Raw genomic sequence first — 26,215 nt, forward strand, 5'->3', positions numbered from 1 at the left:
TCAATAGAAATGAAAACTTTTATTCTTCTTGAAAAGAGCATTGCTTAAACATTTGGCTTTTAATGGGGTTTGTTTGAAAGAGTCCTGTTAGTGATGGTAGAAGCAGGATAAAAAACTCACTTTTAAAGCTCATGTTTTTTATGCCTTTATCTTAATATTCCCACCATGTGTGGACATCTAGATATTCTTTTAAGACTGTCAGTTAAATATGCACAGAGCACACTAGCAGGCATTTTTGACAAAGTGGATTCTCAGGAAATATCTGTAAAAAGGCAAAAAAGTCTTAAAAGCTCTGTCTTAAAGAATCATTATCTTGATGAAAATTCTTTTCAGCTTTAATTTTGGTTTGCAGCTTTACCCAAATTATTGTGGCACTTTGAAACCAAAATGTGGCCAGCACTTTGTGGATGAGCCGAACAACAGAAGGGATACTTTTATGAAGGGAGGCTGTAGCTCTGAATGACCGAAGGAAGAATCTCAGACTGCTTCCATCAAATATGGAAAGAAACCAGTGACGTGCGGTCAGGGGAGGCAGGTGAGGCAGTGCCTCACCAGCCATCATGGAAAGAAAGAAAATATATAATCATAAAGTAATTTAAATTGTTATATTCATCCGGTGGTTTGTACTAAAAAATATTCATTTTTCACGTAGCTTCACCAATTTCGATTTTTATTTGTTCAAAATCGCTGAATTTTCTTATTTTCCCATTCAAATGCTTGGAAGCGATGCCGGTGAGGCAGCAGCGAGCTCTGCCTCACCTTGGATTGCGCAACCCCTGGCTCTGCGCTGGCTGCAAAGCGGAGAGAGCATGTTGCTGTACGGCGTCAATAAAATGGTTTAAACAAATGTAATATGTGAACTTATTTCTAATAATTTGGCTTATGTATATAATGTACAGAGCTTTTTGTCACCAACTGTGTTTGTGTAACGTGTTTCGTGTAATGAGCGATTATAAACGGCAGAGAACAAGTTCGAGGTGAGGCAGGCAGTTCTCTTGCCTCATGGCAGGGGGTGCTCAAGAGACTGAAAACATAAGGCAGGAACAGGACGGATCAAGGAAGGCTTTCTTCCCTGGCAGTGATCTCCATTGAGACAGAGAGACTTTTAAAACTGAAGGAAGATAAGGAGGACTTCTATTCATTTATAAGTAAAGGTAAGACAGTAATAACGTTTATTTTGTTTTGTTTTTTAAGGAAATGTGTGTTTTGTGAGCTACAGTTTGTATGTGTAAGGATGCAGAAGTGAAACATAACCTGTAAACTGCTGTCAATCTATGCATCTATTTGCAAATCTGATTCTGATGACGTCAGTGCCTCACCAGCTATGAACCTCACCGCACGTCACTGAAAGAAACAGCCTTGTTCTTTTCCTATGTACTTCAGGGTCATAAAGATGCACTAGAGAAATTGCAGTAAGTGGCCCATCTTTCATCTGCAGAAGGACTCGAAAGCAGCAGTAAGTCTTTGTCCTTGGCATTGGCAGCATCTAAGTGGATGATGATGAATGAGGTTATTGAAGACTCAATAAACTGTATCATCTGTGGCATTCTCCAAAGCTGATCTGCAAATGGAAGTACTTCTTCTGCTCTCTCTGCTGATTCATGTGCTGACATTAAAGTTTTATAAACCAAAGGGGAATGGTAGGCTTCAGTGCCAATCAAAGTGGCTTAAAATCGAATCTGTACCGCTCAAACCTTTTGGGTACTGTAGAGTATTTGTAGAGGTGGATGAATCATTGGGGATCAACTTTGAAATTAGTCCTGTGATTCATATTCTAGTTTAAATACAGACTGAGATTCTATGTAGCCATATAGTAAATTATGTAAATATTAAGTGAATGAAACCAGTTCTATACAGTTATTCTTTTTAATACGTTTGAGACGATTAAAAAGATAAGAGATAAAGTTCAGATCATATTTAGTGGAATGGAAAAAATCTAAATCTAGATAAGTCATTTTTCCTTAAAATAAGTGCATTTGTTCTTGAATTGAGGAGGTAAAAGAGACATTATGCCAATGGAACAAGACAATTTACCTTTATAATAAGAAAACAAACTTGCATTGTCTTATTTCAAGTGCATCTTATCTAAATATCTCATTTTAAAAGTAAAAACACTCATTCCATTGGCAGATCATCTTATTCAAATATTCAAACTTAGGGTAAATACACTTAATTTAAGAATGTTTGTACTTATTTCTAGGTCGTTTTTCAAGTGTGGCATGCGTGGCAAAGATAAAAAAAACGCAAGTTATTGATTAATGAGTTAAAGTTGATTTATCTCATCAAACAACTTACTATTAACTAATAAGTGGCAATAACAATAAAAACAACAACAAAACAAACTAGGTTTTCTCTTGTAAAAGAGGCTCTTTCCATAAAATGTGAGGATATTATTTTTTATAATATGCATGATTAAATTTTTTTTTTAGATTTAATCTATTTATTGTGGCAGCTGTTACACATTGTTACACTTTTTAGATTTTATAAAACAGGAATCTATTAGTTAATAAAATATGAAAAATACTTATTCTTTCCAATGTACAGTGATGTAAAACAGTCATTCTGCAGACTACTTCATAGTTTGTTTTATTGAAATTGACTCCAACTTGGGTTTTGGTTCTGTTTATATTGTAATCCATTAATCCAGAGAGACTTTGTGCTTTTGATCTCAGAGAAATGTAAAAACTCAATGAACTGCATTAAACCACAAAAGTCTTCCCCATCTACTGTGCTTGTTGCAAACATATTTCTTGCATAATGCCCTCTACTTTTCTCTCATCACATTCTCGCCTTTTGATCACAGCAGAGAAGTTATGCTGCTCCGTCATGCAGCACAGCTAAATAGGCACTATTTAGGTGACAACCTAACAAGTTTATCAAGTGTTTATATTTACAAACATAACAACATAAAGTGCATTCAGCAACCCTGCCCCATTAAAAAAAGGAAACAAACCCTGACCGAACTGGGTCAGTTCTTATTTGGTTAGTTGGGTTAAATGGGATACCGGTTGACCCTTTGCTGCTAAACCTGCTTTTCTTGGAAGGATATCAACAAGGTTTAGGAGCTTGTTTTGGAGGTTTGTGACCAGGTGTACATTCCTGAGGTCATAGACTGCTGTTGGATGAGCAGCCTGCCTCTTATTCTCTAATTCTTCACAAAGGTCTGTTTGAGTCTGGACAGACAATTCCAACTCACATCCAACAAACTCTCATCATTGGCTTTATTAACCTTTTCTTTGTTCTTCAGTACACTATAGTATTTGTGTCTGCATGGTTTGCCCAAGATCTGTAAGTGTACCTTGTTTAAGGCTAATTCTTACAAGAAGAAGAATGTATCTTTTTTTCCCCATTTGTTTCCACTTTGTTTTGATACCATTTAAAGCTGATATTAGATTTCCTTAAGAACGAGGAAACTTTACAACTGGACTTGCACACATGGCACTTTTTCTCAGTCAATTCCACCAAGCTTGAATTCACTGAGCTCCTAAGTGCTACCAAGTCTTTCACCAATGTTGGTAGAAAAGGTCACTGATCAGAGGTAAGCTATTCAGAGGAAAAGAGGAACAAACTAGCAAAATAACAAACAGAAGCAGAAGAAGCAGATAAAGAAAAGCATTGATGCCAATTTTCTATCGGCCATTTTCAGAATGCTTCTTAACTTTCCAAAACCATTCATCCAATTAGAATGTCTGAAAACAAAAGTATCTCAAAAATGCTAATCATCCTGACGGAGTGGTAAACATGGAATGGTAGACATGGGGACAAAAGTCCCGGACTAGGAACACCATGCCACCCCACAGATAAAACTAATAAATTAATTAAAACTAATTAAACAATATAAAAAAACACAAGCACAAACACAAAAAGAGAGAGTCTTATTCTGTGTTAAAAAAGGAATAAAAATAGATTTTAAGATGAGTTTTAGACATCTTAAAATGTCACTGAAATATTTATAGTAGCTTTCCCAAAATAAAAGTGTCAAAAAAATAAAACTCTATTATGAAAGAAATAATTTTTAACACACACACACACACACATATATATATATATATATTTAAAAAATGTTGGATGAAGCGGCTTGCCATGAATGCAAGTCTGGAAATAGCCAATATCCAAGGCTTCCATCTCACACCACAAATGTTTTCTCTTCTCCTTATGCCTCATTTGGTCAAAGACTTAGACACCCAGTCTGTAAGAAGTAGCGCTACCGCAGGTCATCCATTCCTGCTGCCACCAGACTCTATAATAATGCACTATAACCACAATAACTCCTGTGAAAACCACTGTGCAGCTATATTATAGTTTTTTATTTATTGACTGTGCAATATTCTGTGCAATATTCTGAATGTGCAATATATGTGAATAGAATAGTCATACCACTACCTCACCATTGTTCCTTACCTACTACACTTTAATGTAAAAGTAAATCCACCTGTATATAAGCCATCCGGATTGTACATATGACACCTCAAATCTCTGTGCTACTCCCTTGTATTTTTTTATTTCTTTTTATTTTGTTTTTCATTGTGTGCGATACATGTACACTTGCACCTTAATCTTTATTTATCTTGACATACTGTATATACCTGGATATACTGTATATATATTGTTTATTCTTAATGCACCTTTTTCCTCCTTGTTTGCACCTTCTTTAATTACTATGCCAATATGTGACCAGTGAATTTCTCCGCTGTGAGACCAATAAAGCTCATCTAATCTAATCTAATCTAATGCCATTGACCCTACCGTTTGTATGCATTCATCTAAATGAATCAGAACATGAAGTTGGAGTTGATGACGCCTTCATACACTTGTTTTAACCAACCACTGTTATTCAGACTCTTGTTAGGGTCATTTTCTTTTATTTTTCCAGAGCATTTAACACAATTTAGCCTACTTTGGTTTTATTAAAAACTATAGAAGACTCAGCTGGAGGCCTCAACAATCCCCTGAATCAAAGACTACCTTACAAACAGACCCCAGTTTTTAATACTGAAGGGTCAACTGTCTAACCTGGTAGCCAGCAGGAGAGAAGCACCACAGGGTTATAGTCGGATGACCCAGCAGCTATTGGCGAGCAGCAAAGACGAGGACAGGGAGCTGATGAACAGTTTTGTAGCATGGTGCAGAAAAAATCATCTGATACTGAATTTGAGTGAAACAAGAGATGATTGTAGATTTTCCCAAGAAACCTATTTAACATCATGTGAGAAGTAGAGGTGGTGGAGAAATATAAATACCGGTACCTCTGTGTTCACCTGGACAATAAACTCAGCTGGAGACACAGCTGTGAAGGCATCTACAAGAAGGGACAGAGCAGAATGTATTTCCTAAGAATGCAAAGATCCTTAAGAGTTTGCAGCAAGATGCTGCATATCTTCTACAAGTGTGTTGTTTCTTCAATCAAAGGTTTCTCTTTATCCCCTGCAACTGGTCCAACAAAAACTCTGTGTTATCACAGAATTTAAGTATCTGCAATTTTCAGAATCCATAAAAAGTAATATCCTAGCTTTGGTTCAGGTTTGCTGCAAGACCACTGGGGGAAAATAGAGTTTTGCTGTCAATATTACTTTGATAGGTGTACCTGCATCCAGACTTGACTGTGCATGGTTATTGCCGTGTTTGCTGATATTAGAATGTCAGAACGAAAGGGAACTTTTAGCTTGTAAAGAAGGAGTCGGGTAAAAAAAAAGAAACTGCCTTACATTTTCAAACTGGTACAATACTGAAATTAAAACTTCCAGTAATATCATAACAAATGTACGGTGGCCCTGAGCTGCAAACTGCAACTACAAATCTAAAAGCGCAACTACATTAAGAAAATCGCAACTACATAAAGCAAAGCGCAACTACATTAAGAAAAACAAAACTACATAAAGCAAAGCGCAACTACATTAAGAAAAACAAAACTACATAAAGCAAAGCGCAACTACATTAAGAAAAACAAAACTACATAAAGCAAAGCACAACTACATTAAGGAAAACACAATTACATTAACCTACCGGAAAAGGTAGGTACCAGTGGGAAACATGAGACATCGCTGATTGGACGACGGCACCGTTTGACCCTTGAACCGGAAGTCATTCTGCCTGCTGCGGCTTTTGAAAACATGGATATTGTCGGCGCCCCAAACATAGCTGCCGTTATCCAGGAATATTTTAAATCAGGACATACATACGAGGTGATACTGGATATGCTCAAGACTAATCACGAAATTTCAGTTAGTTTGCGTACACTGAAGACACACTTAAAAGAAGCTGGACTGTTCAGACGATGCAACTTCCGGGTCAAACGGCGCCGTCGTCCAATCAGCGATGTCTCATGTTTCCCACTGGTACCTACCTTTTCCAGTAGGTTAATGTAATTGTGTTTTCCTTAATGTAGTTGCACTTTGCTTTATGTAGTTTTGTTTTTCTTAATGTAGTTGCGCTTTTAGATTTCTAGTTGCAGTTTGCACTTCAGGCCCACCGTACAAATGCTGTAGAACATAAATCTTTATTCTTCAATTTGAATAAGCAGGATGGAACTCCATGATATCAGACATTGTTCATCATTATTTATGGCTGTATCTTGCTTTTGCCGATATTCATCTGTGCCACTGTGGAGCTTGTGAAACCCCTGATGTATGCCCTTTACATCAGTCATGATTGATTACACCCTATCCGATGACTTGCTTTATCGCCAGAGCTCGTTTCTCCCTCCAAATCTCTTTTTTTTTTGATGGAAGATTTTTTATTTATTTATGTTTTGTTTCATTAAAAGTGACAGGACTGGGAGCTTGGTGTAAACAAGGATTGCAAAGGAGAATGATAATTAGAGATTTCTTAATACACAAAAGGAAAGTAAACTCAACCTTTAACCTAAACATTATGAATCATGTATAAAAAACCTGCCTTCTGGAGTTATGTCTGGTTAAAAAAGCACTAAATAACTGTTTGATCTCCCACAGGATAAAATAAGAAATCTGTCTTCTTGAGCTCGCATTTCAGGGCAGGATATTAAATTGCTTATTGAGATCTTGGCTTTCAAAGCACTAATTGTAACTACCTCTAAGGGCACAACAAAGTGAAAAAGAAAGAATAGCAAAGTTATTTTTTTTTTAATTTAAGTTCTACCCAAGGATCAATATCTTTGTGTCCGTTTTCATCTTTGTTGCATATTATTTAAGAAAATTGTTAAAAGGTTTAACAGAAATAACCTTCACTAGTTGGTTCACTAGAGGTTCTGAGAAAAACACAAGATTATTTATAATTTGCCTTCAGTCCAATCACGCCTCACATTTGTTGTGTCCACAGTTCCAGCCACAATCTACAAGGTGTCAGAAGACATCGTCGTGAATGAAGGCAGCAACGTGACTCTCAGCTGTTTGGCAAGTGGCAGGCCGGACCCTCTAATCACCTGGCGGCTGCTCAACCCCTCAGGTGAGTGACATAGAAAAACTGCGTTCTCACAGAATGTTACACTTCAGCTGCTTAACTAAGCCCCCTATAAAGACACTTAATTTAAAATTTGTATAAATGTTAAAATATTCATTTTACCTTGTGAAGAATCAACCATCTCGTATTGCAGGTAAAGATAACAGATTGTTATTTTAGAGCACCTGGATAAATAAAAAGCATGTTTTAGATTACAGTATTAGAGTACAGTTAAAAACAAAAAAGTATTTAAACCAATCTAGCTATTTGTTAAAAGGTAATTCCTCCTAAATTAGTTAACTGGAAGTCAGTGTCATGAATGTTTTGGGAATATGACTCTTTTCAGGACAGTTTGATTACAGTTTGTGATCCTTATCCTATTTTATTCTTATCCTTATATCTTATTTTACGCTGTTAAAATTGGAAGTGCAATTTAGAGAAGCCAATTAACCTAACAGTCATGTTTTTGGACTGTGGGAGGAAGCCAGAGTACCCAGAGAGAACCCACACATCAGGGAGAACATACTAACTCCACGCAGAAAGACCCTGGGACGGGAATCGAACCCAGAACCTTCTTGCTGCAAGGCAGCAGTGCTATCCACTGCGCTACTGTCTTATTATATTGTATTTCATTTCGTTCTATTGTATTTACAATCTTATTTTTTCATTTGTCTAAATGTTTGCACTGAACGAAAAGAATCTCCTCGAAGGGATTAATAGAGTAAATCTGATTGTGATTCTGATTGAATTGCCTGTTAAAGGATATGGAACAATCTGCTTGTCAGATTCCGGTCCAGACTGGGAGTAGGCCACCCAATAAACTCTCTGCTTTTGAGCTCTTAAAGAGCAGATGAGGTTTTGCGATTCAGATCATTCTTTCTGCACAACCCAAGCACACTGGAGGGATAAGGTAACAAACCGACTGGCAAAGCTTTACTTTCAGGAATAGTATTTTGGTCTGTTTAGTGAAATCATCAAGGTAAAACCATAACACTGTTTGACTATCTGTATGATAAAACAGGACACTTACCTTTTTTCAAAATACCACTTTTATCTCGGCAGTCAAAAGATTATATACTACAAAATGATTGGTGATCATTACAATGTCTTTTTGAGAAATGTGATTCTGCCCTATCGATTCGATTGGTCAGATGTGGTTTCGGCTTTTGGCTCTTTCACAATAACTCCATATAGGTCAAGTTTCTTAATTACTGTTAAATGATAAAAGAAAAGTTGACCTTCACTTCATTTAGATTTGGTCATAAAATCCTGCATTTGTGATGTTTTAGCCAACTTATTGTTGCTATACAGGTTTTATTTAGATGATTGCTTGATTTTGCAACCTGGTTGGCTAACAAAACAGGCAAACCTTTACTTTTTCCACAACACAAGAACACAAGGTCATTTAAAGGTTGGTTTGAATAGCATTTTTTTTTTTTAAAGCAAAATAATAATTTAAATTATTTTTTTTACTTTTGAAAGACTGACCATGGTCTGGGATTAGCATTTGCTTAATGTTATAAAGCATGTAGTAATGAATGGGGAAAAATAGAAAAATGTTCTTTTACTCTTTATTTCAAATTAACATTCACATTCATACACCATGAGACATACTTATAGAATTCATTTGGCACTGAACTAATTGATAGCAACAGCCTCTCTGTCAGTTAAATGGAGACAGCCTAAAAGCAGCTGATGTGTGCCTGGTGACTGTAATATCAGTTATATACGGTTCTGGGAAAAATTTATGAATTTTAAAAATTCTTCCATAATAGCAACACCAAAAGACGGAGTGGCGGCATAGTGGTTAGGGCATAAGGGTTAGAATCCTGAGATTGGGAGTTCGATCACCCACTTCCCCAAACTGCCACTCTGGGTCTCTGAGCAAGACCCTAAACCCCACACTGCTCCCCGGGTGCCGAACAATGGCAGCCCATTTCTCCAATGTGAGATCAATAATGTTTTTTTTATTTTATGTATTATTTATTAAAACAAAAGTAAACTTTAGAGAAAGAAAAATATAATAAAAAATACAAGTCTATAGATGGGGCTGCACAGTGATGCAGCGGGTAGAGCTGCTGCCTTGCAGCAAGAATGTTCCGGGTTAAATTGTAGGTCCGGGATCTTTCTTCATGGAGTTTGCATATTTTGTGCATGCGTGGGTTCTCTCTGGGTACTACTGCTTCCTCCTACAGTCAAAAAACATGACTGTTAGGTTAATTACATTCTCCTGAGGTGTGAGTGTGTGTATGAATGGTACTGTTTGTCCGTGTGTTGCCCTGGCGACTGGCGATCTGTCAAGAACCAGCACCCTTTGCAACCCTGCTTGGGATAAGCATGATCGATGGATGGATGGATGGATGGATGGATGGATGGATGGATGGATGGATGGATGGATGGATGGATGGAGGTGAATATAAACAGATCTCTAAACAGAATTTAGATTAAGTTAAATGAAATCATTGAGGAAGATCAATGGAAGGAATAAGGAACTCTCTAAATCTGCGTAGACATGGTGGCTGGGCAAGAAGATAAGTCTTTAGGAATCACATTAATGCACCTTGGACTTTAATGGTACTTAATGGTACTGTGAAGGACTTAAAAGCTTCAGTGTCAGTGATTAGAGAGGGTTTAACTACAACATCTGTTGTCCAAGCTCTTCAGCTGTCAGAGCTCCAAAAGAGAGGAAAGATAAAGCTCATATTGTCACACATGAGACTTTAAGTAGAAGTTTCTTCAGTGGGCAGACTACACAATACCCCTGCAGGATATTTCAAATCACTATTATCATAGGTTGGTTGTAATCAATTACTGTACTGCCATGTTTAGCTAAAATATCACAACCTTGTTTATCTTCTTGGTGCTGGAGTTGGCTTTGACGTGCAGCCTGCTTTTCTAATCCAATTTTTTTTTCTCAGTAAAAAAACCGTAAAATCATTGCATTGCATCATCGATACTTTGACATAAATCATGCAGTTCTTTTGCACCTTTGTGTTCAGGGTTGTCAACATATACATTAGAGTCAACCACAATAATGAATTAATCATGTTCCCACACATATCATGGATAAAAGTTCATTGAAATAAAAAAAAATTTGTGTTTTGGACTTTCAAGGCCAATAAACATTCAGAAACATGGCTCAAACTGGGCCCTGTACTCGGATACTTATGCTGTATATTAAAAAGATTCAAAGTAATCCATGATCAATTTCTCCCCTTTTTAAAACAGTGTTCTGATAAGGAAAATAGTAAATGGGAGGTTCTGTCTCCAGTAAATTTTGGGATGTAACGATATCAAAATCTCACAGTACAATACAATTTTGATATTGACCTCACGGTACGATATTTATTGCGATATTGTGGAAAAGCTCACGGTACTGTTAAATAGCTCACAATAGTGTTTCTGATGATAATAGAATTTTTTTCTGCTTTTGCAAGTCAACAGGCAATTTATGTTTGTATTTATGGATCATTACAACATAAAACGCTGATCACATAGTGCTTTTAAAGTGCAAGTTGTAGTCCGGAACATCAATATTCTGTTGATTCTTCTGTGAATGATGTTCAAGTTAAGAAGCAATTGTAAACAATAGGGAAATCCCTTTAAGTGCAAACAAATATCAAGTTAAGTCAGGTTTAAATGTGCAAGGCAAGTAAAAGCAGCCTTTTAAAACTGGTGTTTAGAAACATAACTTAAATAAAATAGTCAAAAAGCCTTTTTTTAAAACACTGACCTATCATTTAGGTTATGTTCACATTTTTCATCAGTAAGATCAAAAGATCTACATTTCAAGAAAAAAAAAAAGCCTCCTTCAGGGTTTTTTGACCGGACAGGACATTCTTTGTGAGAGAATCTGCAAACTTTTCTGGATGATGAGTCGTCAGATGACTTTGCATATTGCTTTTGCTTCCGGTGTTGTATCGCAGTTTACCTTGGCAGTGCTTGCATATAGTCCATTGTCTGTCCACCACCTTCTCTCCTTTTGCGTTTTTTGACACAGCGAAACCAAAATGTTTCCAGACATCTGACTTAAAAGCTGCAGGGGCTGGCACAATCTCAACTTCGGGGTTGTTGTTTTCATCCTTAAAACTATCGCTGTCGGCCATGCTAGCTCGCTTTGAGCTTGTGAGGACAGCGTGCAATCCGCGTGCAATCCTATTGGCTTAAGAACGGTTGGTATGATAACGCAGCGCAAAGGATCATGGTCTATGTAGTTAACAGTGATTTGTTCCGCGGGACTGTGTTTAATCCTCTTGCTTTTTAACGGACACCTGTCCTTTTATTATTTTAACCCAACCACGACGATATCGAGACACGTTTACCACCGCGATAGTGCCATAATGTCAATATCGTTACATCCCTAGTAAATTCAGTATCTCATTATTTTCATTGAGCCATGTCTCAGTTTGAAACATAAAATCAAGATTTTGCTGAGTAATTAAGTAGTTGGTTGAAAATAATTTTCCTGACAGAGATATTATGTTCATTAAAGCCATTTTACACACTTTGGTTGATGTTATCTCTCTAGCTGGTTTGCTCCAGATTTGATAGTTTTCAAGTTGGACTGTTTACTACTGTTTGTCCTTTTAGTTCTTTTCTTTCTTGCACATATTAAAACTCATGTTCTCATCCATCTTCCTTTTGAGGCCCAATATAGGCATTTCAGTTTTTCTGAGATATATTAGCGTTATTTTCATTTTTGGGTTAAGAACCGTTTCAGAGAAAAGATTCATGTCTCTGGTCCCTGATAAGCCCATAGTGATGGATAAAGATTCCCCAATCGACTAAATCCCAGACTTGAGAGATTTGTACTGATGGAATCCTATCCTTGTCTCTCTTTATCATTTGCCTCATCATCTTGTCAGCACTCCAGACATGTTTCACTGAACACATCTGTTTTCTGCACCTGGAGGCTGAGCAAATCTGAAAGGTGTATTGGCCTCTTTTCCATATATGCATTAAAGAAGGCCAATTTGTTCTCCCTAATTTTACATGCCATATGGGTCCGACAGCTTCTCTAAAGCATGGTGGAAGTGGAAAGCTCTTTTAAGGTACACGAAGACAAAGCAGATATTGTGAGGTTCAGACTGTTAATAAAGATTTCGTAGCACCTTGTATACTTTCATACTATTTTTTTTGGACAAATAGATGAAAAGATGTTTTGATTTCCGGAAAAAGTAATATCTGAGCTACAATTTTCCACTTTTATTAATTTGCCATTTCAAGTTCTGTTTCCATAACATTGCTATTTTTACATTTTCATTTATTTCCTCTGTGTGTTATTGAAAAATACCTATTTCAAAAAGGGAAGCAGAGTGAAAACAAACTCTATATGTCTTCATGGGTACATATGGCTGCTGAAATGAGAGCAGCACTTCATTTGAAAACACCAGCCCCTGTTATTACTTTGGCTGCTGATTCGTAGGAGTCTTTCTCGACAGAAACCCTAAGCCTGCTGCAGCTCATGAGTGTGTGTATGAAGAGATAATGGTGTCTGGCAGATGGCAGGCCCACTACTTCACACTGCTGTTCTTGGCTACTGAGTTTCTTAACTTTTTCAGGGACCCCAGATGCTGGTAGGAAACACACTGCCTGTCAAATTGAGGAGTCAAGCCTGTTGTTGCGTGTAAATCTTTGTTCTCTTGCCTAAAGCTATTTTCACATTTACTCGTATCTTTTACAAATGTTTGCACATCTGCATATGTGTTTTAAAAATTTGTAAAATCAAACAAAACTTTTATTTGTTGACCTAACAATATGCAAAAAAAAAACCCAAAATATTTAAACTGAACTCTAATAATTTAAAACAGATCATGCAGATTGTGTGACAGTCCCTACAGTTTAGGACCAACATTATTTAAACTCTAAATCATATTTATGTTTCAAGCAATACTTTGATTCTTCTGAATGAATATTAGGTTTTAGAGCTATTCTGTCTTAGAGGAATTCTCCAAAGATTAGGATGATGAAGCTTTTCAGCAAAGATAAATATACCAGTTGAAACATGCAAACAGCTGTTCAGCAATTTGAGGAAGGCTTTGATAGCTAAAATGGCAATAAAATATTTTCCATTAATAATTTTCAAGTTTATAGTTAATTTTGCCATATTGTTGGATAATTAAATGAAACTGTTTTTTTCCCAGTACCTCTTCTTTTTTGCATTTATATATTTATAAAGGACAGTGCATATTAATGAACTAAGGTGTAAATAGAAAATAGACAGTACTAATTTCCTTCGCTTGTTAGAGAGGAAAGATTTTGATCATTTCGCATTTTAAGGTGATTTGCTCAGTTATAATCTTTTGAGAGATCCCAATCTCTCTTCCTGTAAGAAAACACTTAGACTGATCCTAAATCCACATAGCTGTGAATAACGCTTTGCACTATGAAAAGTCTAGCATTGATATTTTGTCAAAATGCCAGTAAAATCAAATTGCATTACATTTGGGATATTAACTTTTTTGTAAATAGCATATGTGATTCTGTTGACATGGTCTTTGTTGAGATAAATTTTTTTTATATATTAATAGATTTTTTATGCTCTTAATTATTTGTCATTTCTTATCCCCCAAGCGACATTGAGTATTGAATATCTTCCTTGGTATTGATGATAATCTTGAAATTCGTGACATCCCTAGTGTTTGTAGAAATGTTTGTTTCGTATGGGTAAAATTATGGGTGTCTTATTGTAAAATCTGTAGAAAGGCAATGATTGAATTAATCTAAAAAAAAAAAGAGCAAATAGCAAGTTACATTTTTGAAAACATGCAAACTAAGTGTTGTCTAAAAGATCAAATTTATAAAGTTTATTTAGGATTTAAAGTGTTTTAGCTGCTAAAACACTTTTAATTTACCAGTAAATGTTGCATTTCTAAGCAATGTCACTAAAACTTTTTTACCATGTCACAGCATTTTACGTCACGTGGGTGAAAAACCCATTTAGCAGCAGACATTGCCTCACCAGCAGCTGGTGTTTCTTACAGGTTACCACCTGAGATTTTGCCCTTTAATCTGTTTTCAAGTTCTAAAAATGCATCACTGTGCAAAATCTCTCAGAATGAAATTTGCTGTTCAGAAAAACAGCAGGATGCTGCTGCACTGAAATTGCCTCTAAGGACAATACAGCAATCCAGCAGCCATAAGGCTCCTAGTTATAGGGTTGTAGTCCATCATCTGTTATACACATTTAAAGGCTGTTCATTGTGATAATTAGAATTTCACTTTGGACAGATATTTTTCCTTGGCTCTACCTTGACCCTATTGTGGCGCCTCCTTTCCAAAATGGGTTATCCAGAGCTTTTTCCTGTCCCATGCTGCTATATATTTGATCTGCTGGAACACATAGCGACCTCTTTTCCTTATTCTGCTTCATTTTACTGTATCTCTATTGTCCCAGTATTTTTTGGTTGAACCTCAAACCTTTTGTTCTCTCTTTTTCCTTATCATAGTAGAGTTATCGGTTCTGTTACTGTTAAGCTGTAACTCCATTCTGAATTGAAATATTAGCTGTGCTACTGCTGTCGACATTTCTCTTTATAAGTATTGGAGCTTGGCCTGTTTTTTTGGTGTATTCCTGTTTCTTTTATCGTGAATAGAGCTGGCTCGGAGCTCGTATGCCTGCCTGTGTCTTTCATGGACAGGGCAACCTGTGGAGCAAGTAACACTTACCGTTTGTATTTCTGCTTTTTTCTGAATGTCTGCTTCTGTCTCCTTGAACCTCAGTCCGCTTCATTAGATAGCCGCTCAGACAGAGCCTGGTTCTGCTGGAGGTTTCTTTCTGTTAAAAGAGAGTTTTCCTCTCCACTGGTGATGCATGCATGCTTGGTGTGAGGTATTGCTGAAGAGATATAGGAGGGGCATGTCTTGCAAGTCAATGACTGGATGCAGTTAACTGATTTTCCTAACCAATCTGGCATTTTTTTTCTCTGTTAAGTGCCTTGAGACGACATGTGTTGTGAATGTTAGGTAAAAAATATGTAGGTTTGTAAAAGAGAAATTGAGTCCACACAGGAAAGAGATTCAAGCAACTTCTGCAGGAGTGGAAAAAAACCACTCCACTTTTTTTCCTCCGACTCCCCTCCTGCAGCCATCTTCTATTAACAGAACATAACACATGGTTACAAAACAGTATTGTTTTGTTTTGATTTAGAACAATTGATCAGTTCATAAAACAGGATGCTCCACCAGAATCACAAGGCAGGGTGGTCTCCTGACTGAATCACAAGACAAAGTGAAGCATCTACTAGCTCAACTGTTAAGCACACAGACATTAATTTTATAATCATCATTGAATAAACCTAACAGTGAATGTGCTCTATATACATAAATTCAATTGAAATAGAATTTGTTCATCCTGTTTTAGTAGGGGAGTAAATAGTTTATCTTTCAGTGCATTTGGATTAAAAATCAGATACTAAACCTGCACCAGAAAAACATGAAAAATGCTCATGGAGAGTAGTTTATGTGTGTGTATTGTGTAAAACTGCTCCTCTGAGTAATTATTATTGCTTATGTACTTTTGGTAGAATTCCAAATGCATAGAAAAAACTCGTACACTTAAGGATCACAATTTTAATCTTCTACCAGCATGGCGCCACGTGCAATTGTATACCTGCACTGCTCAATCTGCTTCTAAACATCATTATTTTGGTTAACTTATATATATTTGATCAGATTTAGTGGCTTTATTAAAAAAAAAAAAGTATAGTTAGTAAATGTTAACTGAAAAGAACATTTCATGATGTAGTGCAGCATTGCAGTAATACCATCATGCTAGTGTTTCCACCTCATTACACTAAACTTATGACAGCTCATTTATTTATATTCCCTGATATTTACACCATGTGCTTCTTCCTATACACACAACACAATTAGCATTTTAAATCTATTCAGTTCAAAAAAACAACAATGCTAGAAGTCTGGCAGAAGCTCCCATATGTATGATCACATAAATATGGATATGCAACCCGATGACTTCCCGCACGTTCATGTCAAAAGGTCTTGAAAATAATAGGTTTTATACCAAGAAATGGCTAAACAAACCCTCCACATACTGTAAAGAGTTGCATTGCATTCTTAATCTAATTTTCATCTGTGTATGTGTCCCTTAAGATTTGAAATAATTTAATTTGAAAATACCTTGAAGAACTCAGTGATATTAGCAGAGAAAAGAAATGCCTGAGCAACCAGGTTCACTCAGCAAGAAAATTATCTTCCTCAGGCCACATGAGACAAGTGCTTTGGAGTAACAACAATAGATAAGAGATGATATGATGATCTGCCAGACATGTCTGACTTTTCCATTAGACTCCTCTTTAGGTCCACACAGTTAGTCTAAAGGAGAAATCTCAGTATATGGAATACATTGATTGGTTTCTTCCCAAATGATTAAAAGGATCTAGAAGAAATCATCTGGGAAATAATTTCCAGATCTATATATTAATTAAGTGCGATTTTTGTTGATTATTCAGACCAAATTGAATATTGTCATATCTAGGGTTGGTTTGTTAGAAGCCTTGCTTGTGAAACTTAATGGGCAAATCCTGATGCAGTTCTTTAGGATTGAATTACCTGAGTGACAAATGATGCTGACTGTTTCAGCTCAAATTTCATTTTACGATTTATTTACTGCTCACTTACATCAGTAATTCTCAGGGTGCCCATGTTGATTACTGCTGTCATCTGTTTCTACAGTCCTGCCGTTCACCCTAGCTCCAGCTTTTCTCCATTGGTGCTGACTATTTTCATTGGTTTTTAATGCAGCTAATTAGATGAAGTCTACGTTTTGTTTTCTTCATGACAAAGCAGCTCTCTACTATCTGGTTTCAAATCTAAACCAAAATCTCATTTGCAGTGATGAAGATGGATGCCTTATCGGGCTCCACCAAAAAGCCAGACGATTCTCACTAAGAGGAAAACTTTAAATGAGTGTATTGCTTACATTTTACTGAATCTGAATCCATAGTTCACCTAAATGACATCATGCTGGAAATCTGTCAGTTTGTAGCTTTTCTAAATCAAATAGACGACTGGAGCTCTTTGCTTCCAAAATGGAAAAGGAGACACTGAGATGATAAAACTGCAGAAAGTTAGAAAGTTTTAACCTAATATGAAACGTGCTTCTTAAATAAGGCTGGCAAAAATAGTAGCTAAAGAGGGAGGACGTTTGCAAATGATGGCAAAATTTATTTTCTAGCCAAACATCAAATGTCAATACACATTTGTTTTTATATAAGCTTGTAGTTACATGATCAGATTAATTTGTAAGCTCTTCTCACCAAAAGATGCTCTTTTAATGGCAGGCTTTCACACATTTACTTACTCATATTCACAAATAAGGAGAACTGAGCATCTTATCAGTGTGGGATTTCAATTTCCATGGAGGTGTCAGTGTGACATTATGTAATGAATGGCACATAAAAGGAAAAACAAATGGAATCAGCATGGTTTATAATCCAATAATCTGTTTTATGAATGCCAAGCTGAGTGGATTCTCCCTTACAAAATTAGGGGCTTTACGAAATTAATATTTCTGCAAATATTAATAATTTATTTGTTTGTATTAAAATAATAAGAGAGTCACAAATATCTCTGTTTTAATAGAATATGTTGTTATTGAGGATTAAACCAACCAAGGTTTTCAGTCTATGCAGTTATTTCATTCTTTAAATAAAAACGGGTTTATATAGGTTCTAGGTTCTATATCAGATTAAAGGTAAGCTTAGGAAAAAAAACACATTTAAGCAGGCTCTATATTAAACATAGTTTACTGTACCTTGTGCTGTTCCTTCTTCTCTCAGTCTAAGATATTCTCACTGCTGAAAAAAGTTGGATATCCTCCTTATTTATGATGGGGAAATCTGGTCAACATTGATATTTTAAGCAATATTTCTTGTCATAGTAAAATCCCTACTGCTGCAATGTACTGCCTACTTGCTTTGTCAGCAGCAGTGTGTCTGGTGAAATAAGCTTAGGCTCTTAAGACACTTTGATTCTAAGTTGAATGCCTGAAATGCTCACTTCCTATATGTGTTTGAGACTCGTTATCTGAAGTAAGAAGGAAGGTATTTTTTTTTTTTTTTAAAGGTTTAACCTTAATGGATTTTCTGAGGCTGTCAAATGACACCTGTCCATGAAAACATTGGAAAAGCCTCATTATATTTACCTTTTTGCTTTAGCATAATTTTTAACTGGTAAAAAATGCCTAACAAAAAGCAAAATATGAATGATTTAATGATGAAGATTAAAAGGAAGTAACCCTTGCTGCCACTGAATGAGCAAGCGGTGCGGCTGCAGTGTGGTCACCTCAAGGAGCTCAAATCATTAGGAAGTGAACCTATTTTGAATTATTTTCTCTTGAGCTCCGTTTCTCAAGCCGGGGCCACAGCAGGGCCAGTATTTTTTTAGCCTCCATTTAAAATGACTTTATACAGCAGGCCAGCACCAAAGCTGCCCCATGATCGGTGTTAGCCCCGCGTGATGTCATTCACTTTTTAATGGTTCCATTTGCAGAAATTTGGGACTTGATTCATAGCTTCTGAGTGATGTCAGACTAAAGGACAATTTTAATAAAAATTTTTGAGAAAATAGTAAATGGCATTTACTTATATAGCACCTTTATTCAAGTTAGGAGACTTGACCAAAGCGCTTTACACTACATTCATTTACCCATTCACGAACACACTCACACACTAATGGTTGCAAGCTACATTGTAGCCAAAGCTGCCCTGGGGCTCACTAACAGAGGCGGGGCTGCCGTACACTGGCGCCACCGGGCCCTCTGATCACCATCAGTAGACAATGCAGGTGAAGTGTCTTGCCCAAGGACACAACGACGCTGAAAGTCGGAGTTGGGGCTTGAACTGTCAACCCTTCGATTTCAGGGCAAACTCCTACATCCAACGCCACTGTCACCCTAAAATCGTGACATCATCAGGTATTAAATGTTTAGACAAATAAAACACAAACTGGGTTACTGTATTCTCATTTATTAGATTATCCATCCATCCATCCATTTTCTGTCACACTTTTCCAAAGGATGTTGGTGCCTATCCAGCTGTCTACGGGCGAAGGGCAGGATACACCAGTTCAGAGGTCGCCAGTCCATCAAGGGCAACACAGACAAACAGGACATAAAACCATTCACTCACACCTAAGGAGAATTTAGAGAAGCCAATTAATCTAACAGTCATGTTTTTGGACTGTGGGAGGAAGCCAGAGTACCCGGAGAGAACCCACGCATGCACAGGGAGAACATTCAAACTCCATCCAGAAAGATCCTGGGCCGGGAATCCAACCCGGAACCTTCTTGCTCCAAGGCAGCATTGCCACCCACTGCTCCAATCCTTATTGGATTATATTATTAAGAATTTACAAAATCCATGTGCTAGTTTGGCAAAAACAAAGAAGAGTTGTTTTTTTTGCAAAAAATAAGACTTCCCTATATTGCATCAAAAATGGGAACTTATTATATAGACTGTTTAACTGAACCTTACTCTAAAAATTCTGATCATCTAAGCTAGATGTGTTACTAAACATCTTTCTGTCAGTGATGCATTACCCAGTTTGAGTAAAACTGTCAAATGTCCCACTTTTTAACATGGACATGAACACTACTTTCAGCATCATCAGCCATCCCGGCACAACAGCAACCAATATTAAAAACAGCCACTCCTGATGAGTTATATATAAAAAGAAATATTAATTCTTATTGACCAGTGGAAGAACCATATTATTTAATGATAAAGTTTAATCAACCTATGCATGTTGATATTTAAGTTAACACAGCAGCATGCTCAGTATGAGGGATTGCTGCTAATGAAACAACCCAGCGCAATTAACTGTGCTTGATTCCCACTAGTTTGCTCAGAAGAAGGGATTTATGCTAAGTTAAGTGACTCGATTCAATCGGCTGGGTTTCCTTATATAGAACACATTTTACAAATTGGCATGATGAACCTTGTGCATTTTTAACAAGGATATAACTGAAATACATAGGCTTTAAACACAGAGCTGTCAAAACATATTTTCCCCTACAAATTACTTCTGTTTTTTTGGAAAGAAGGATCTGTGCGGCTGAAAACACTTTTCACAGCCTGCTTTATTTATATGATGAAAAAGAATTGCCTCCTTATGTTTGTACGTAATTGAATTTGTTTGTTTTATAAAGTGCCTTGAGACGACACTTGCTGCTAATAGCTGCAAGATAAACTGATTCGAATTGATCGCTTTTTTTACATCATGTAGTTTAATTAGATTATAAGTAATTGTGTATTTTCAAAAGTGTATTGTGCAAATTGTGACAATTAATCCAATGCCAAGGTACTTTAAATTACTACAGATTCTTTAAAACCACAACTAATCCATCAAAGGGAAGCAACTGATTTGATATTAAAAAGGCTATGTCATAATTAGAATTGGCTGCAAGCATTTAAGGCTTAATCTTCTCATTCCTTCTTCAGTCTGCTGAACCAACAGCAGAATTATGCTGGATTTTTTTTTCCGTCTCTGATTAACGTAACGTCGAAGCCACTGCCAAATGTTGCAACCTTGCATATAACAAGGCAGTGACATTTCTTTTTTTTTTTTAAAAGAGCATCAGGAAAATGATTTTCCATATAATTTGGACGAGACTCCGTGCATTACTTTTTTGGCTCTGCTTATATTTCCTTTGGCTCATTACCATAAAACTTTTGGCAAGATCCATTTGTTGAGGTAATAGGTTTATGACATTTAACTAAATTCCCTTAATCCATATAATTCTTTAATGAAAGAAATGCTTTTATAAGTTTTATAAGTTCCTGCGTCAACTCTTGTATATGTAATGCCTAAAAGCATATATTCATAATATATCCTGTAAGTACATTGCTCTTGTCTTGTATTTACAAATGATGGGATATTCAGTATCTCTGTTTCCATGCACAAAGTTGTGGAAATATGAAATAAAAATTGCACTCCTCAAATGGTTCAATCAGCAAAGGAGATCAGGGATAAACAATCAGGAAAAAAATGGCTAAAATGAACAAAAGTAGAGTCAAACCATTGTCTCACTTTGTCCCATTCTGCTCTTAAACAGAGATGCTGCTAAATTTTATAGCTCGTTTACAGCTGAGAGTGTCAGTAGCAACAGTTGGGATAAACAGAGACAAAATAGTCTTTGAATAATCCATTATCAGACAGGCCAATCTTACAGGGCAGGCGTGTTTCTCCGTCGGAAAAGAAAAACCACTGTATCAGCGAAAGAGAGGACCTACAAGCTGACCTGGCAAACATAAATCTACTCTGAATAAACACGTTTCATGGACAGCAATACTGATTTAGGGCACATAAAATAAAACGGTTAAAACCCAGGTGATATGCAGACATGGTCTGGATGAATTTGTCCAACCACAGTAGACATAAATAAAAATAAAATAGTAAAAGACAGACAAAAATTTAAGATGCACATTTATCTTTTGCTTTGTTTGCACTTTGTTTTACACACATCTATCCATGTGCCAAAGACGGAAAGATAAGTAAAAACTATATCTATCATGAGTTATATAAATCTTGAAAAAATTATAATATAAATGCCATAATAAATCTGTTATTTGGCATTAGGGCAGTAATGATACCTGAATGCATCTATTTGCTCAAATTCTCACTTTTGCTTTGTCTAAATTTCCTGCTATTATAGGTTTTCTGTGGAATTAGCCTGAAATGATTATCGAAACAATTTAGTTTTGCATCATATGAAGTATTTCTATTCTGCTTTTTTTATTTGGCTGTTTTGCTTTCTCTTTTTGCTGAGTTAATTTAATCATTTTATGGGGTATTTCAGATTTTTTATAATTCTGTTTCAGTCTAACAATGTTCTCATGGCTTTTGGAAGAGAAACAGGTCCACAGACTGAAAAATCTCCAGTCTGCTGTTTAATGCCAGAAATACCTGTATTGTTTGTAGTTGAAAACACCAGTTTTACTTTTATTCTGAGCAAAGAGATAGTTTCTGTTGAATTGGACTTGATGTCAGTAAATTCCCCTTGTTTACATTTTTTGATGGACAAAAAAAAGATTTTCCAGTCGTGCAAGACTTGCAGCATGATCTTGCGTCGTGAGTCATGTAGTGTACAGGGGTAACGAGGGGCGATCATCCTATCACGACCACCTCCCGATCAGGAATCGTGAGGTTGGGAGATAATCAAACATGTTTCATTTTCTCCCGACCGTCGTTGGCAAATTGCTCAGTGGACATGTGGAAAAAAGAATTCTTCTGTAAACACAGCAGCATGGTAGGGATGCAATGAGGGAAATGCAGTTCTGTCTGTAAAATTGACAGACCGTAGTAGCCACGTTTGCTCAGCCATGTCTTTGTCCAAATACGTTGTCGCCTCTTTTCTTTAGGGCTTTCAGCACAAAATTGCACAAATTGCCAAGGCAGCGCATTTCACTCTAGTGAGCGTCATATTCCCTTTCTATTTGTTTGGCTTCCAGATTGACGAGTCAGAGCAGCTACATCTGCAGAGCTGAGTCCGACGTGGTTTTTAGATGTGCAGTGTGAGCAGGTAGATCGCATGAAAGCGTTATGCTGCACATAGATCGTTAGCTGCGAACTCGCACTGTACGACTAAACCCTGTGATGTAGTCATACAGTGTGAGCAGTCGCAAAATTTGCACAGTGTACGCCCTGCTTAAGGCAGAATGTAGTTGTTACGGACTTGGCCCTAAGATGCACCTCACTGATGCATTCGTACAAGATTGAGCCTTAGAGATTATTTCCTTTTTACCTTTTCTGCAATTAATCAATCAATCAAGTTTATTTGTATAGCCCTTTACAATAGCCAAATGGTACCCAAAGTGCTTTACAACAAAGCCATAAAACAATACATAACAAATTTAAAGCATACAGATACAATTAAAAGTGCTGTAGTGGTGCAGTGCTGCAGGACATTAGAAGCCTTCCAGATGTGCATAGAAAGGAGCACACAGAAAGAGGACATCTAAGAGACAGTATTACCCTGGTCAGAATTAAATGCTAATTTAAAAAGTGGGTATTAAGCTTTTTTGTAAAAAGGCGGAGGTCAGTAGTGGTGCGGATGTCAGGGGGTAGTTTGTTACACAGTCTGGGAGCAGCGACGGCAAAAGAACGGTCGCCCCCACTGTTTGAGTCTTGACCTAGGGACCTCTAACAGAAGCTGACCCGAGGAGTGTAAAGCTCTGCCACAATTGCGAAAACTTAAAATCTCAGACAAGTAAGAGGGGGCCAAGCCACGAATGGCATTAAAAACAAACAGCACAAGTTTAAAATAAATTCTAAAACGGACTGGAAGCCACTGGAGTGACGACAGCACAGGAGTGATGTGTTCACATCTGGACGTGCTTGTTAAAAACCGGGCAGCAGCGTTCTGCACAAGTTGGAGATGAGAAATTGATGACTGACTGAGGCCAACGTAAAGGGCATTGCAGTAGTCCAGTGTTGAATTAATGAAAGCATGGATTCCCTTCTCAAGATCCTGCCGACTGAGAAAGGACTTGACTTTGGCCAAAATACGGCGCTGAAAAAAGCTTGAGCTGACAACAGAGCTAATCTGTTTGTCAAATTTGAGCCCAAATGTTACCCAAAGATTCTTGACATGAGATTTAAAAAGGGGGTCCAGATTGCTCGAGTTTGTGGTGAGAACATTTGAAATAGATGGAGAACCAAACAAAATGCATTTTCTTAACATCTTTTTCGTTGTGTAAGGTGCTTCTTGTCCAGTTAATAGCGAGTGAGGGATTGAAAAGGTTTGTGAGTCATGTCTTTCATAGTTTATGGAAGTCCAATTTTGATATTGAAGGAGGAAAATTACATACATACAGAAAGCAACAAGTACAACAGTGTGCTTAAGAGACTGGTTAGACACTGTAAATGTCTTTTGAACTTGCACTGTTTTGCTCTGTGTGTCCAAAAACCTTCAAGCATGGTCCTCACTGTAGTTGACTGGTTCCCAGTAGGGATCTGCCCCGTCCCTCTTTCTTTAAATCACTCAGAATAGTTGCAAGAGCTTATAAAGTGGAACTCCTGGGTGGTGGGACGCCAGAAAGACCTTGTGTGGCACATTGAGGGGAGACATGGAGCTGCTAGTCAAGCAAGGGATGCTTCAATTCAAACGTATCAGACCACCTGGATAGAAGTCAGACAAGTATGAAAATCACTTGTCCTCTGGTTGATCCTGGCGTTGCACAACACAGGTGGCAGCCACACGAAGATAGTGTTGTGCTATCTCAAGGGAAGGGTTGAAAAACTGAAACAGGAAACAAATAAAGGGAACGTGCTTAGAGAGAAGGGAAATAACGCTGCTTTGCTAAGCAAATAGTTTCATTAGGTGGGCAAATGTTCTCAGCGTTATTTATAGCAATCACATTCTATTTACATTTGTGAAATGATGTTCAATTATGCATTAAAGAGCCACTCACCTCTTAGATGTCTTCTAATTTGTCAGTCATTTGTTGATGCAGGAAGAACATACACCTATTTATTTATTTTTTACCTACTTGCTTTGATTCTGTTTTATTTTCCTATATTTTAATCATGTAAAGCACTTTGCATTGTCTTTGTACTGAATTGTGCTATACAAATAAATGTGCCTTGCCTTGTCTATGTACCTTTTAATGCACACATAGAAAGCCACAAAAAAAAAAAAAGACTGCAGTGACAGAAGCACGGTTGTGCAGTGCCTTTTAAAAGTATTCATTCCAACCACAGGCCTCTGTTTAATGTGATAAAGCAACATAGAGTGGTGTGTAATCTTTAAAAAAGAATGATATAAAAACTGCATCTGCATTTCTCCTGTTTTTACATCCTTATTCGGTAGCAGCCATTCAGAATGGCCCTTCCCAGTCAAACGCCAGCTGAATGGCAGCCCACTTCCCTCCAACTCCCAGTGAAATCCCATCCAACTTCCAGCCACTGGCCTTCTCCTGGGCGTGGAATTTATTTTACCCTTTTTTTTACCCTTTCATTGAATTACATTGTCTGACCAGAAGATGAGCTTCTCTTTAGATCTAAATGTCCACAAACCATGACAGAAAGAATATTTTAGTACAAAGATTGATGTTTAAAAAGGAATTGTAGGAGACCAGCCAAGGACCAACCAAGGACCAGCCAAAAGAACATCAAGGAAAGTGGGGAAATTTTGAATGGCTTCTACTGTAAAAGCACTATTTAATGCAATTACAATTCCAGGTCATGAGGGGTTATTCTCTAGCCTCGTGAGACCATCCTGATCTCGCGAGCTTTCGAGATTTTACTCAGTCTGGCTACTTTCTGTTAAAGAAATTTTGGAGCCGTTCAGCAAACGAACGTCCAATCAGCGTTGGCTTTGAGGCGGGTTGAGGTGTGACGCAACGAGAAGCATGACAGTTCAGTCTAAAGAACATGGCGGCTTCAGCCGATGAAACTAGCATTAGCGTGGCTATCGAGCAAGTTTTATTGGAATTACAGAGTATTTCTTCACTGAAAGAAGAGTAAAACACTGCTCTGGAGGCTTTTCTCAGAGGAAAAGATGTTTTTGCTCTTCTCCCGACTGGTTTCGGCAAGAGCAGCAAGAGTAGTCTGGCTTGTGGTTGTGTTTTCGTCGTCACTCTGTTAGTACGTCATATGCTTCGTTGATCTGATTGGTTTATTTGGCCCATCTATCACAGACATAGACCAATCAGCTAACCAGTATTTTCGCCCCTTCCCAAAATTACTTTAATGGAAGGTTTCCAGATGGATACGCGGAGCAAATCCATCTGGCGGAGTCAGGTTATTCTCTAGCAAAGTAGAATATCTAGTGAAGAAT

General features: G+C 37.2%; 1 protein-coding gene across 3 annotated transcripts in view; it reads left to right on the top strand.

Annotated features, from left to right (window-relative positions):
* Nucleotides 1-26,215, top strand: part of LOC119775395 (limbic system associated membrane protein) — a 747,266-nt gene that overhangs the window by 664,336 nt on the left and 56,715 nt on the right. For all 3 annotated transcript variants that reach the window (XM_038273363.1, XM_038273365.1, XM_038273362.1), the window contains one exon: nt 7,297-7,422. In XM_038273363.1, coding sequence (XP_038129291.1) covers nt 7,297-7,422 — 126 coding nt within the window. The remainder of the gene's footprint in view (nt 1-7,296; nt 7,423-26,215) is intronic.

Source organism: Cyprinodon tularosa, unplaced genomic scaffold, assembly GCF_016077235.1.
Source record: "Cyprinodon tularosa strain WSP-4 unplaced genomic scaffold, ASM1607723v1 ctg87, whole genome shotgun sequence".
Classification (NCBI taxonomy): Eukaryota; Metazoa; Chordata; class Actinopteri; order Cyprinodontiformes; family Cyprinodontidae; genus Cyprinodon; species Cyprinodon tularosa.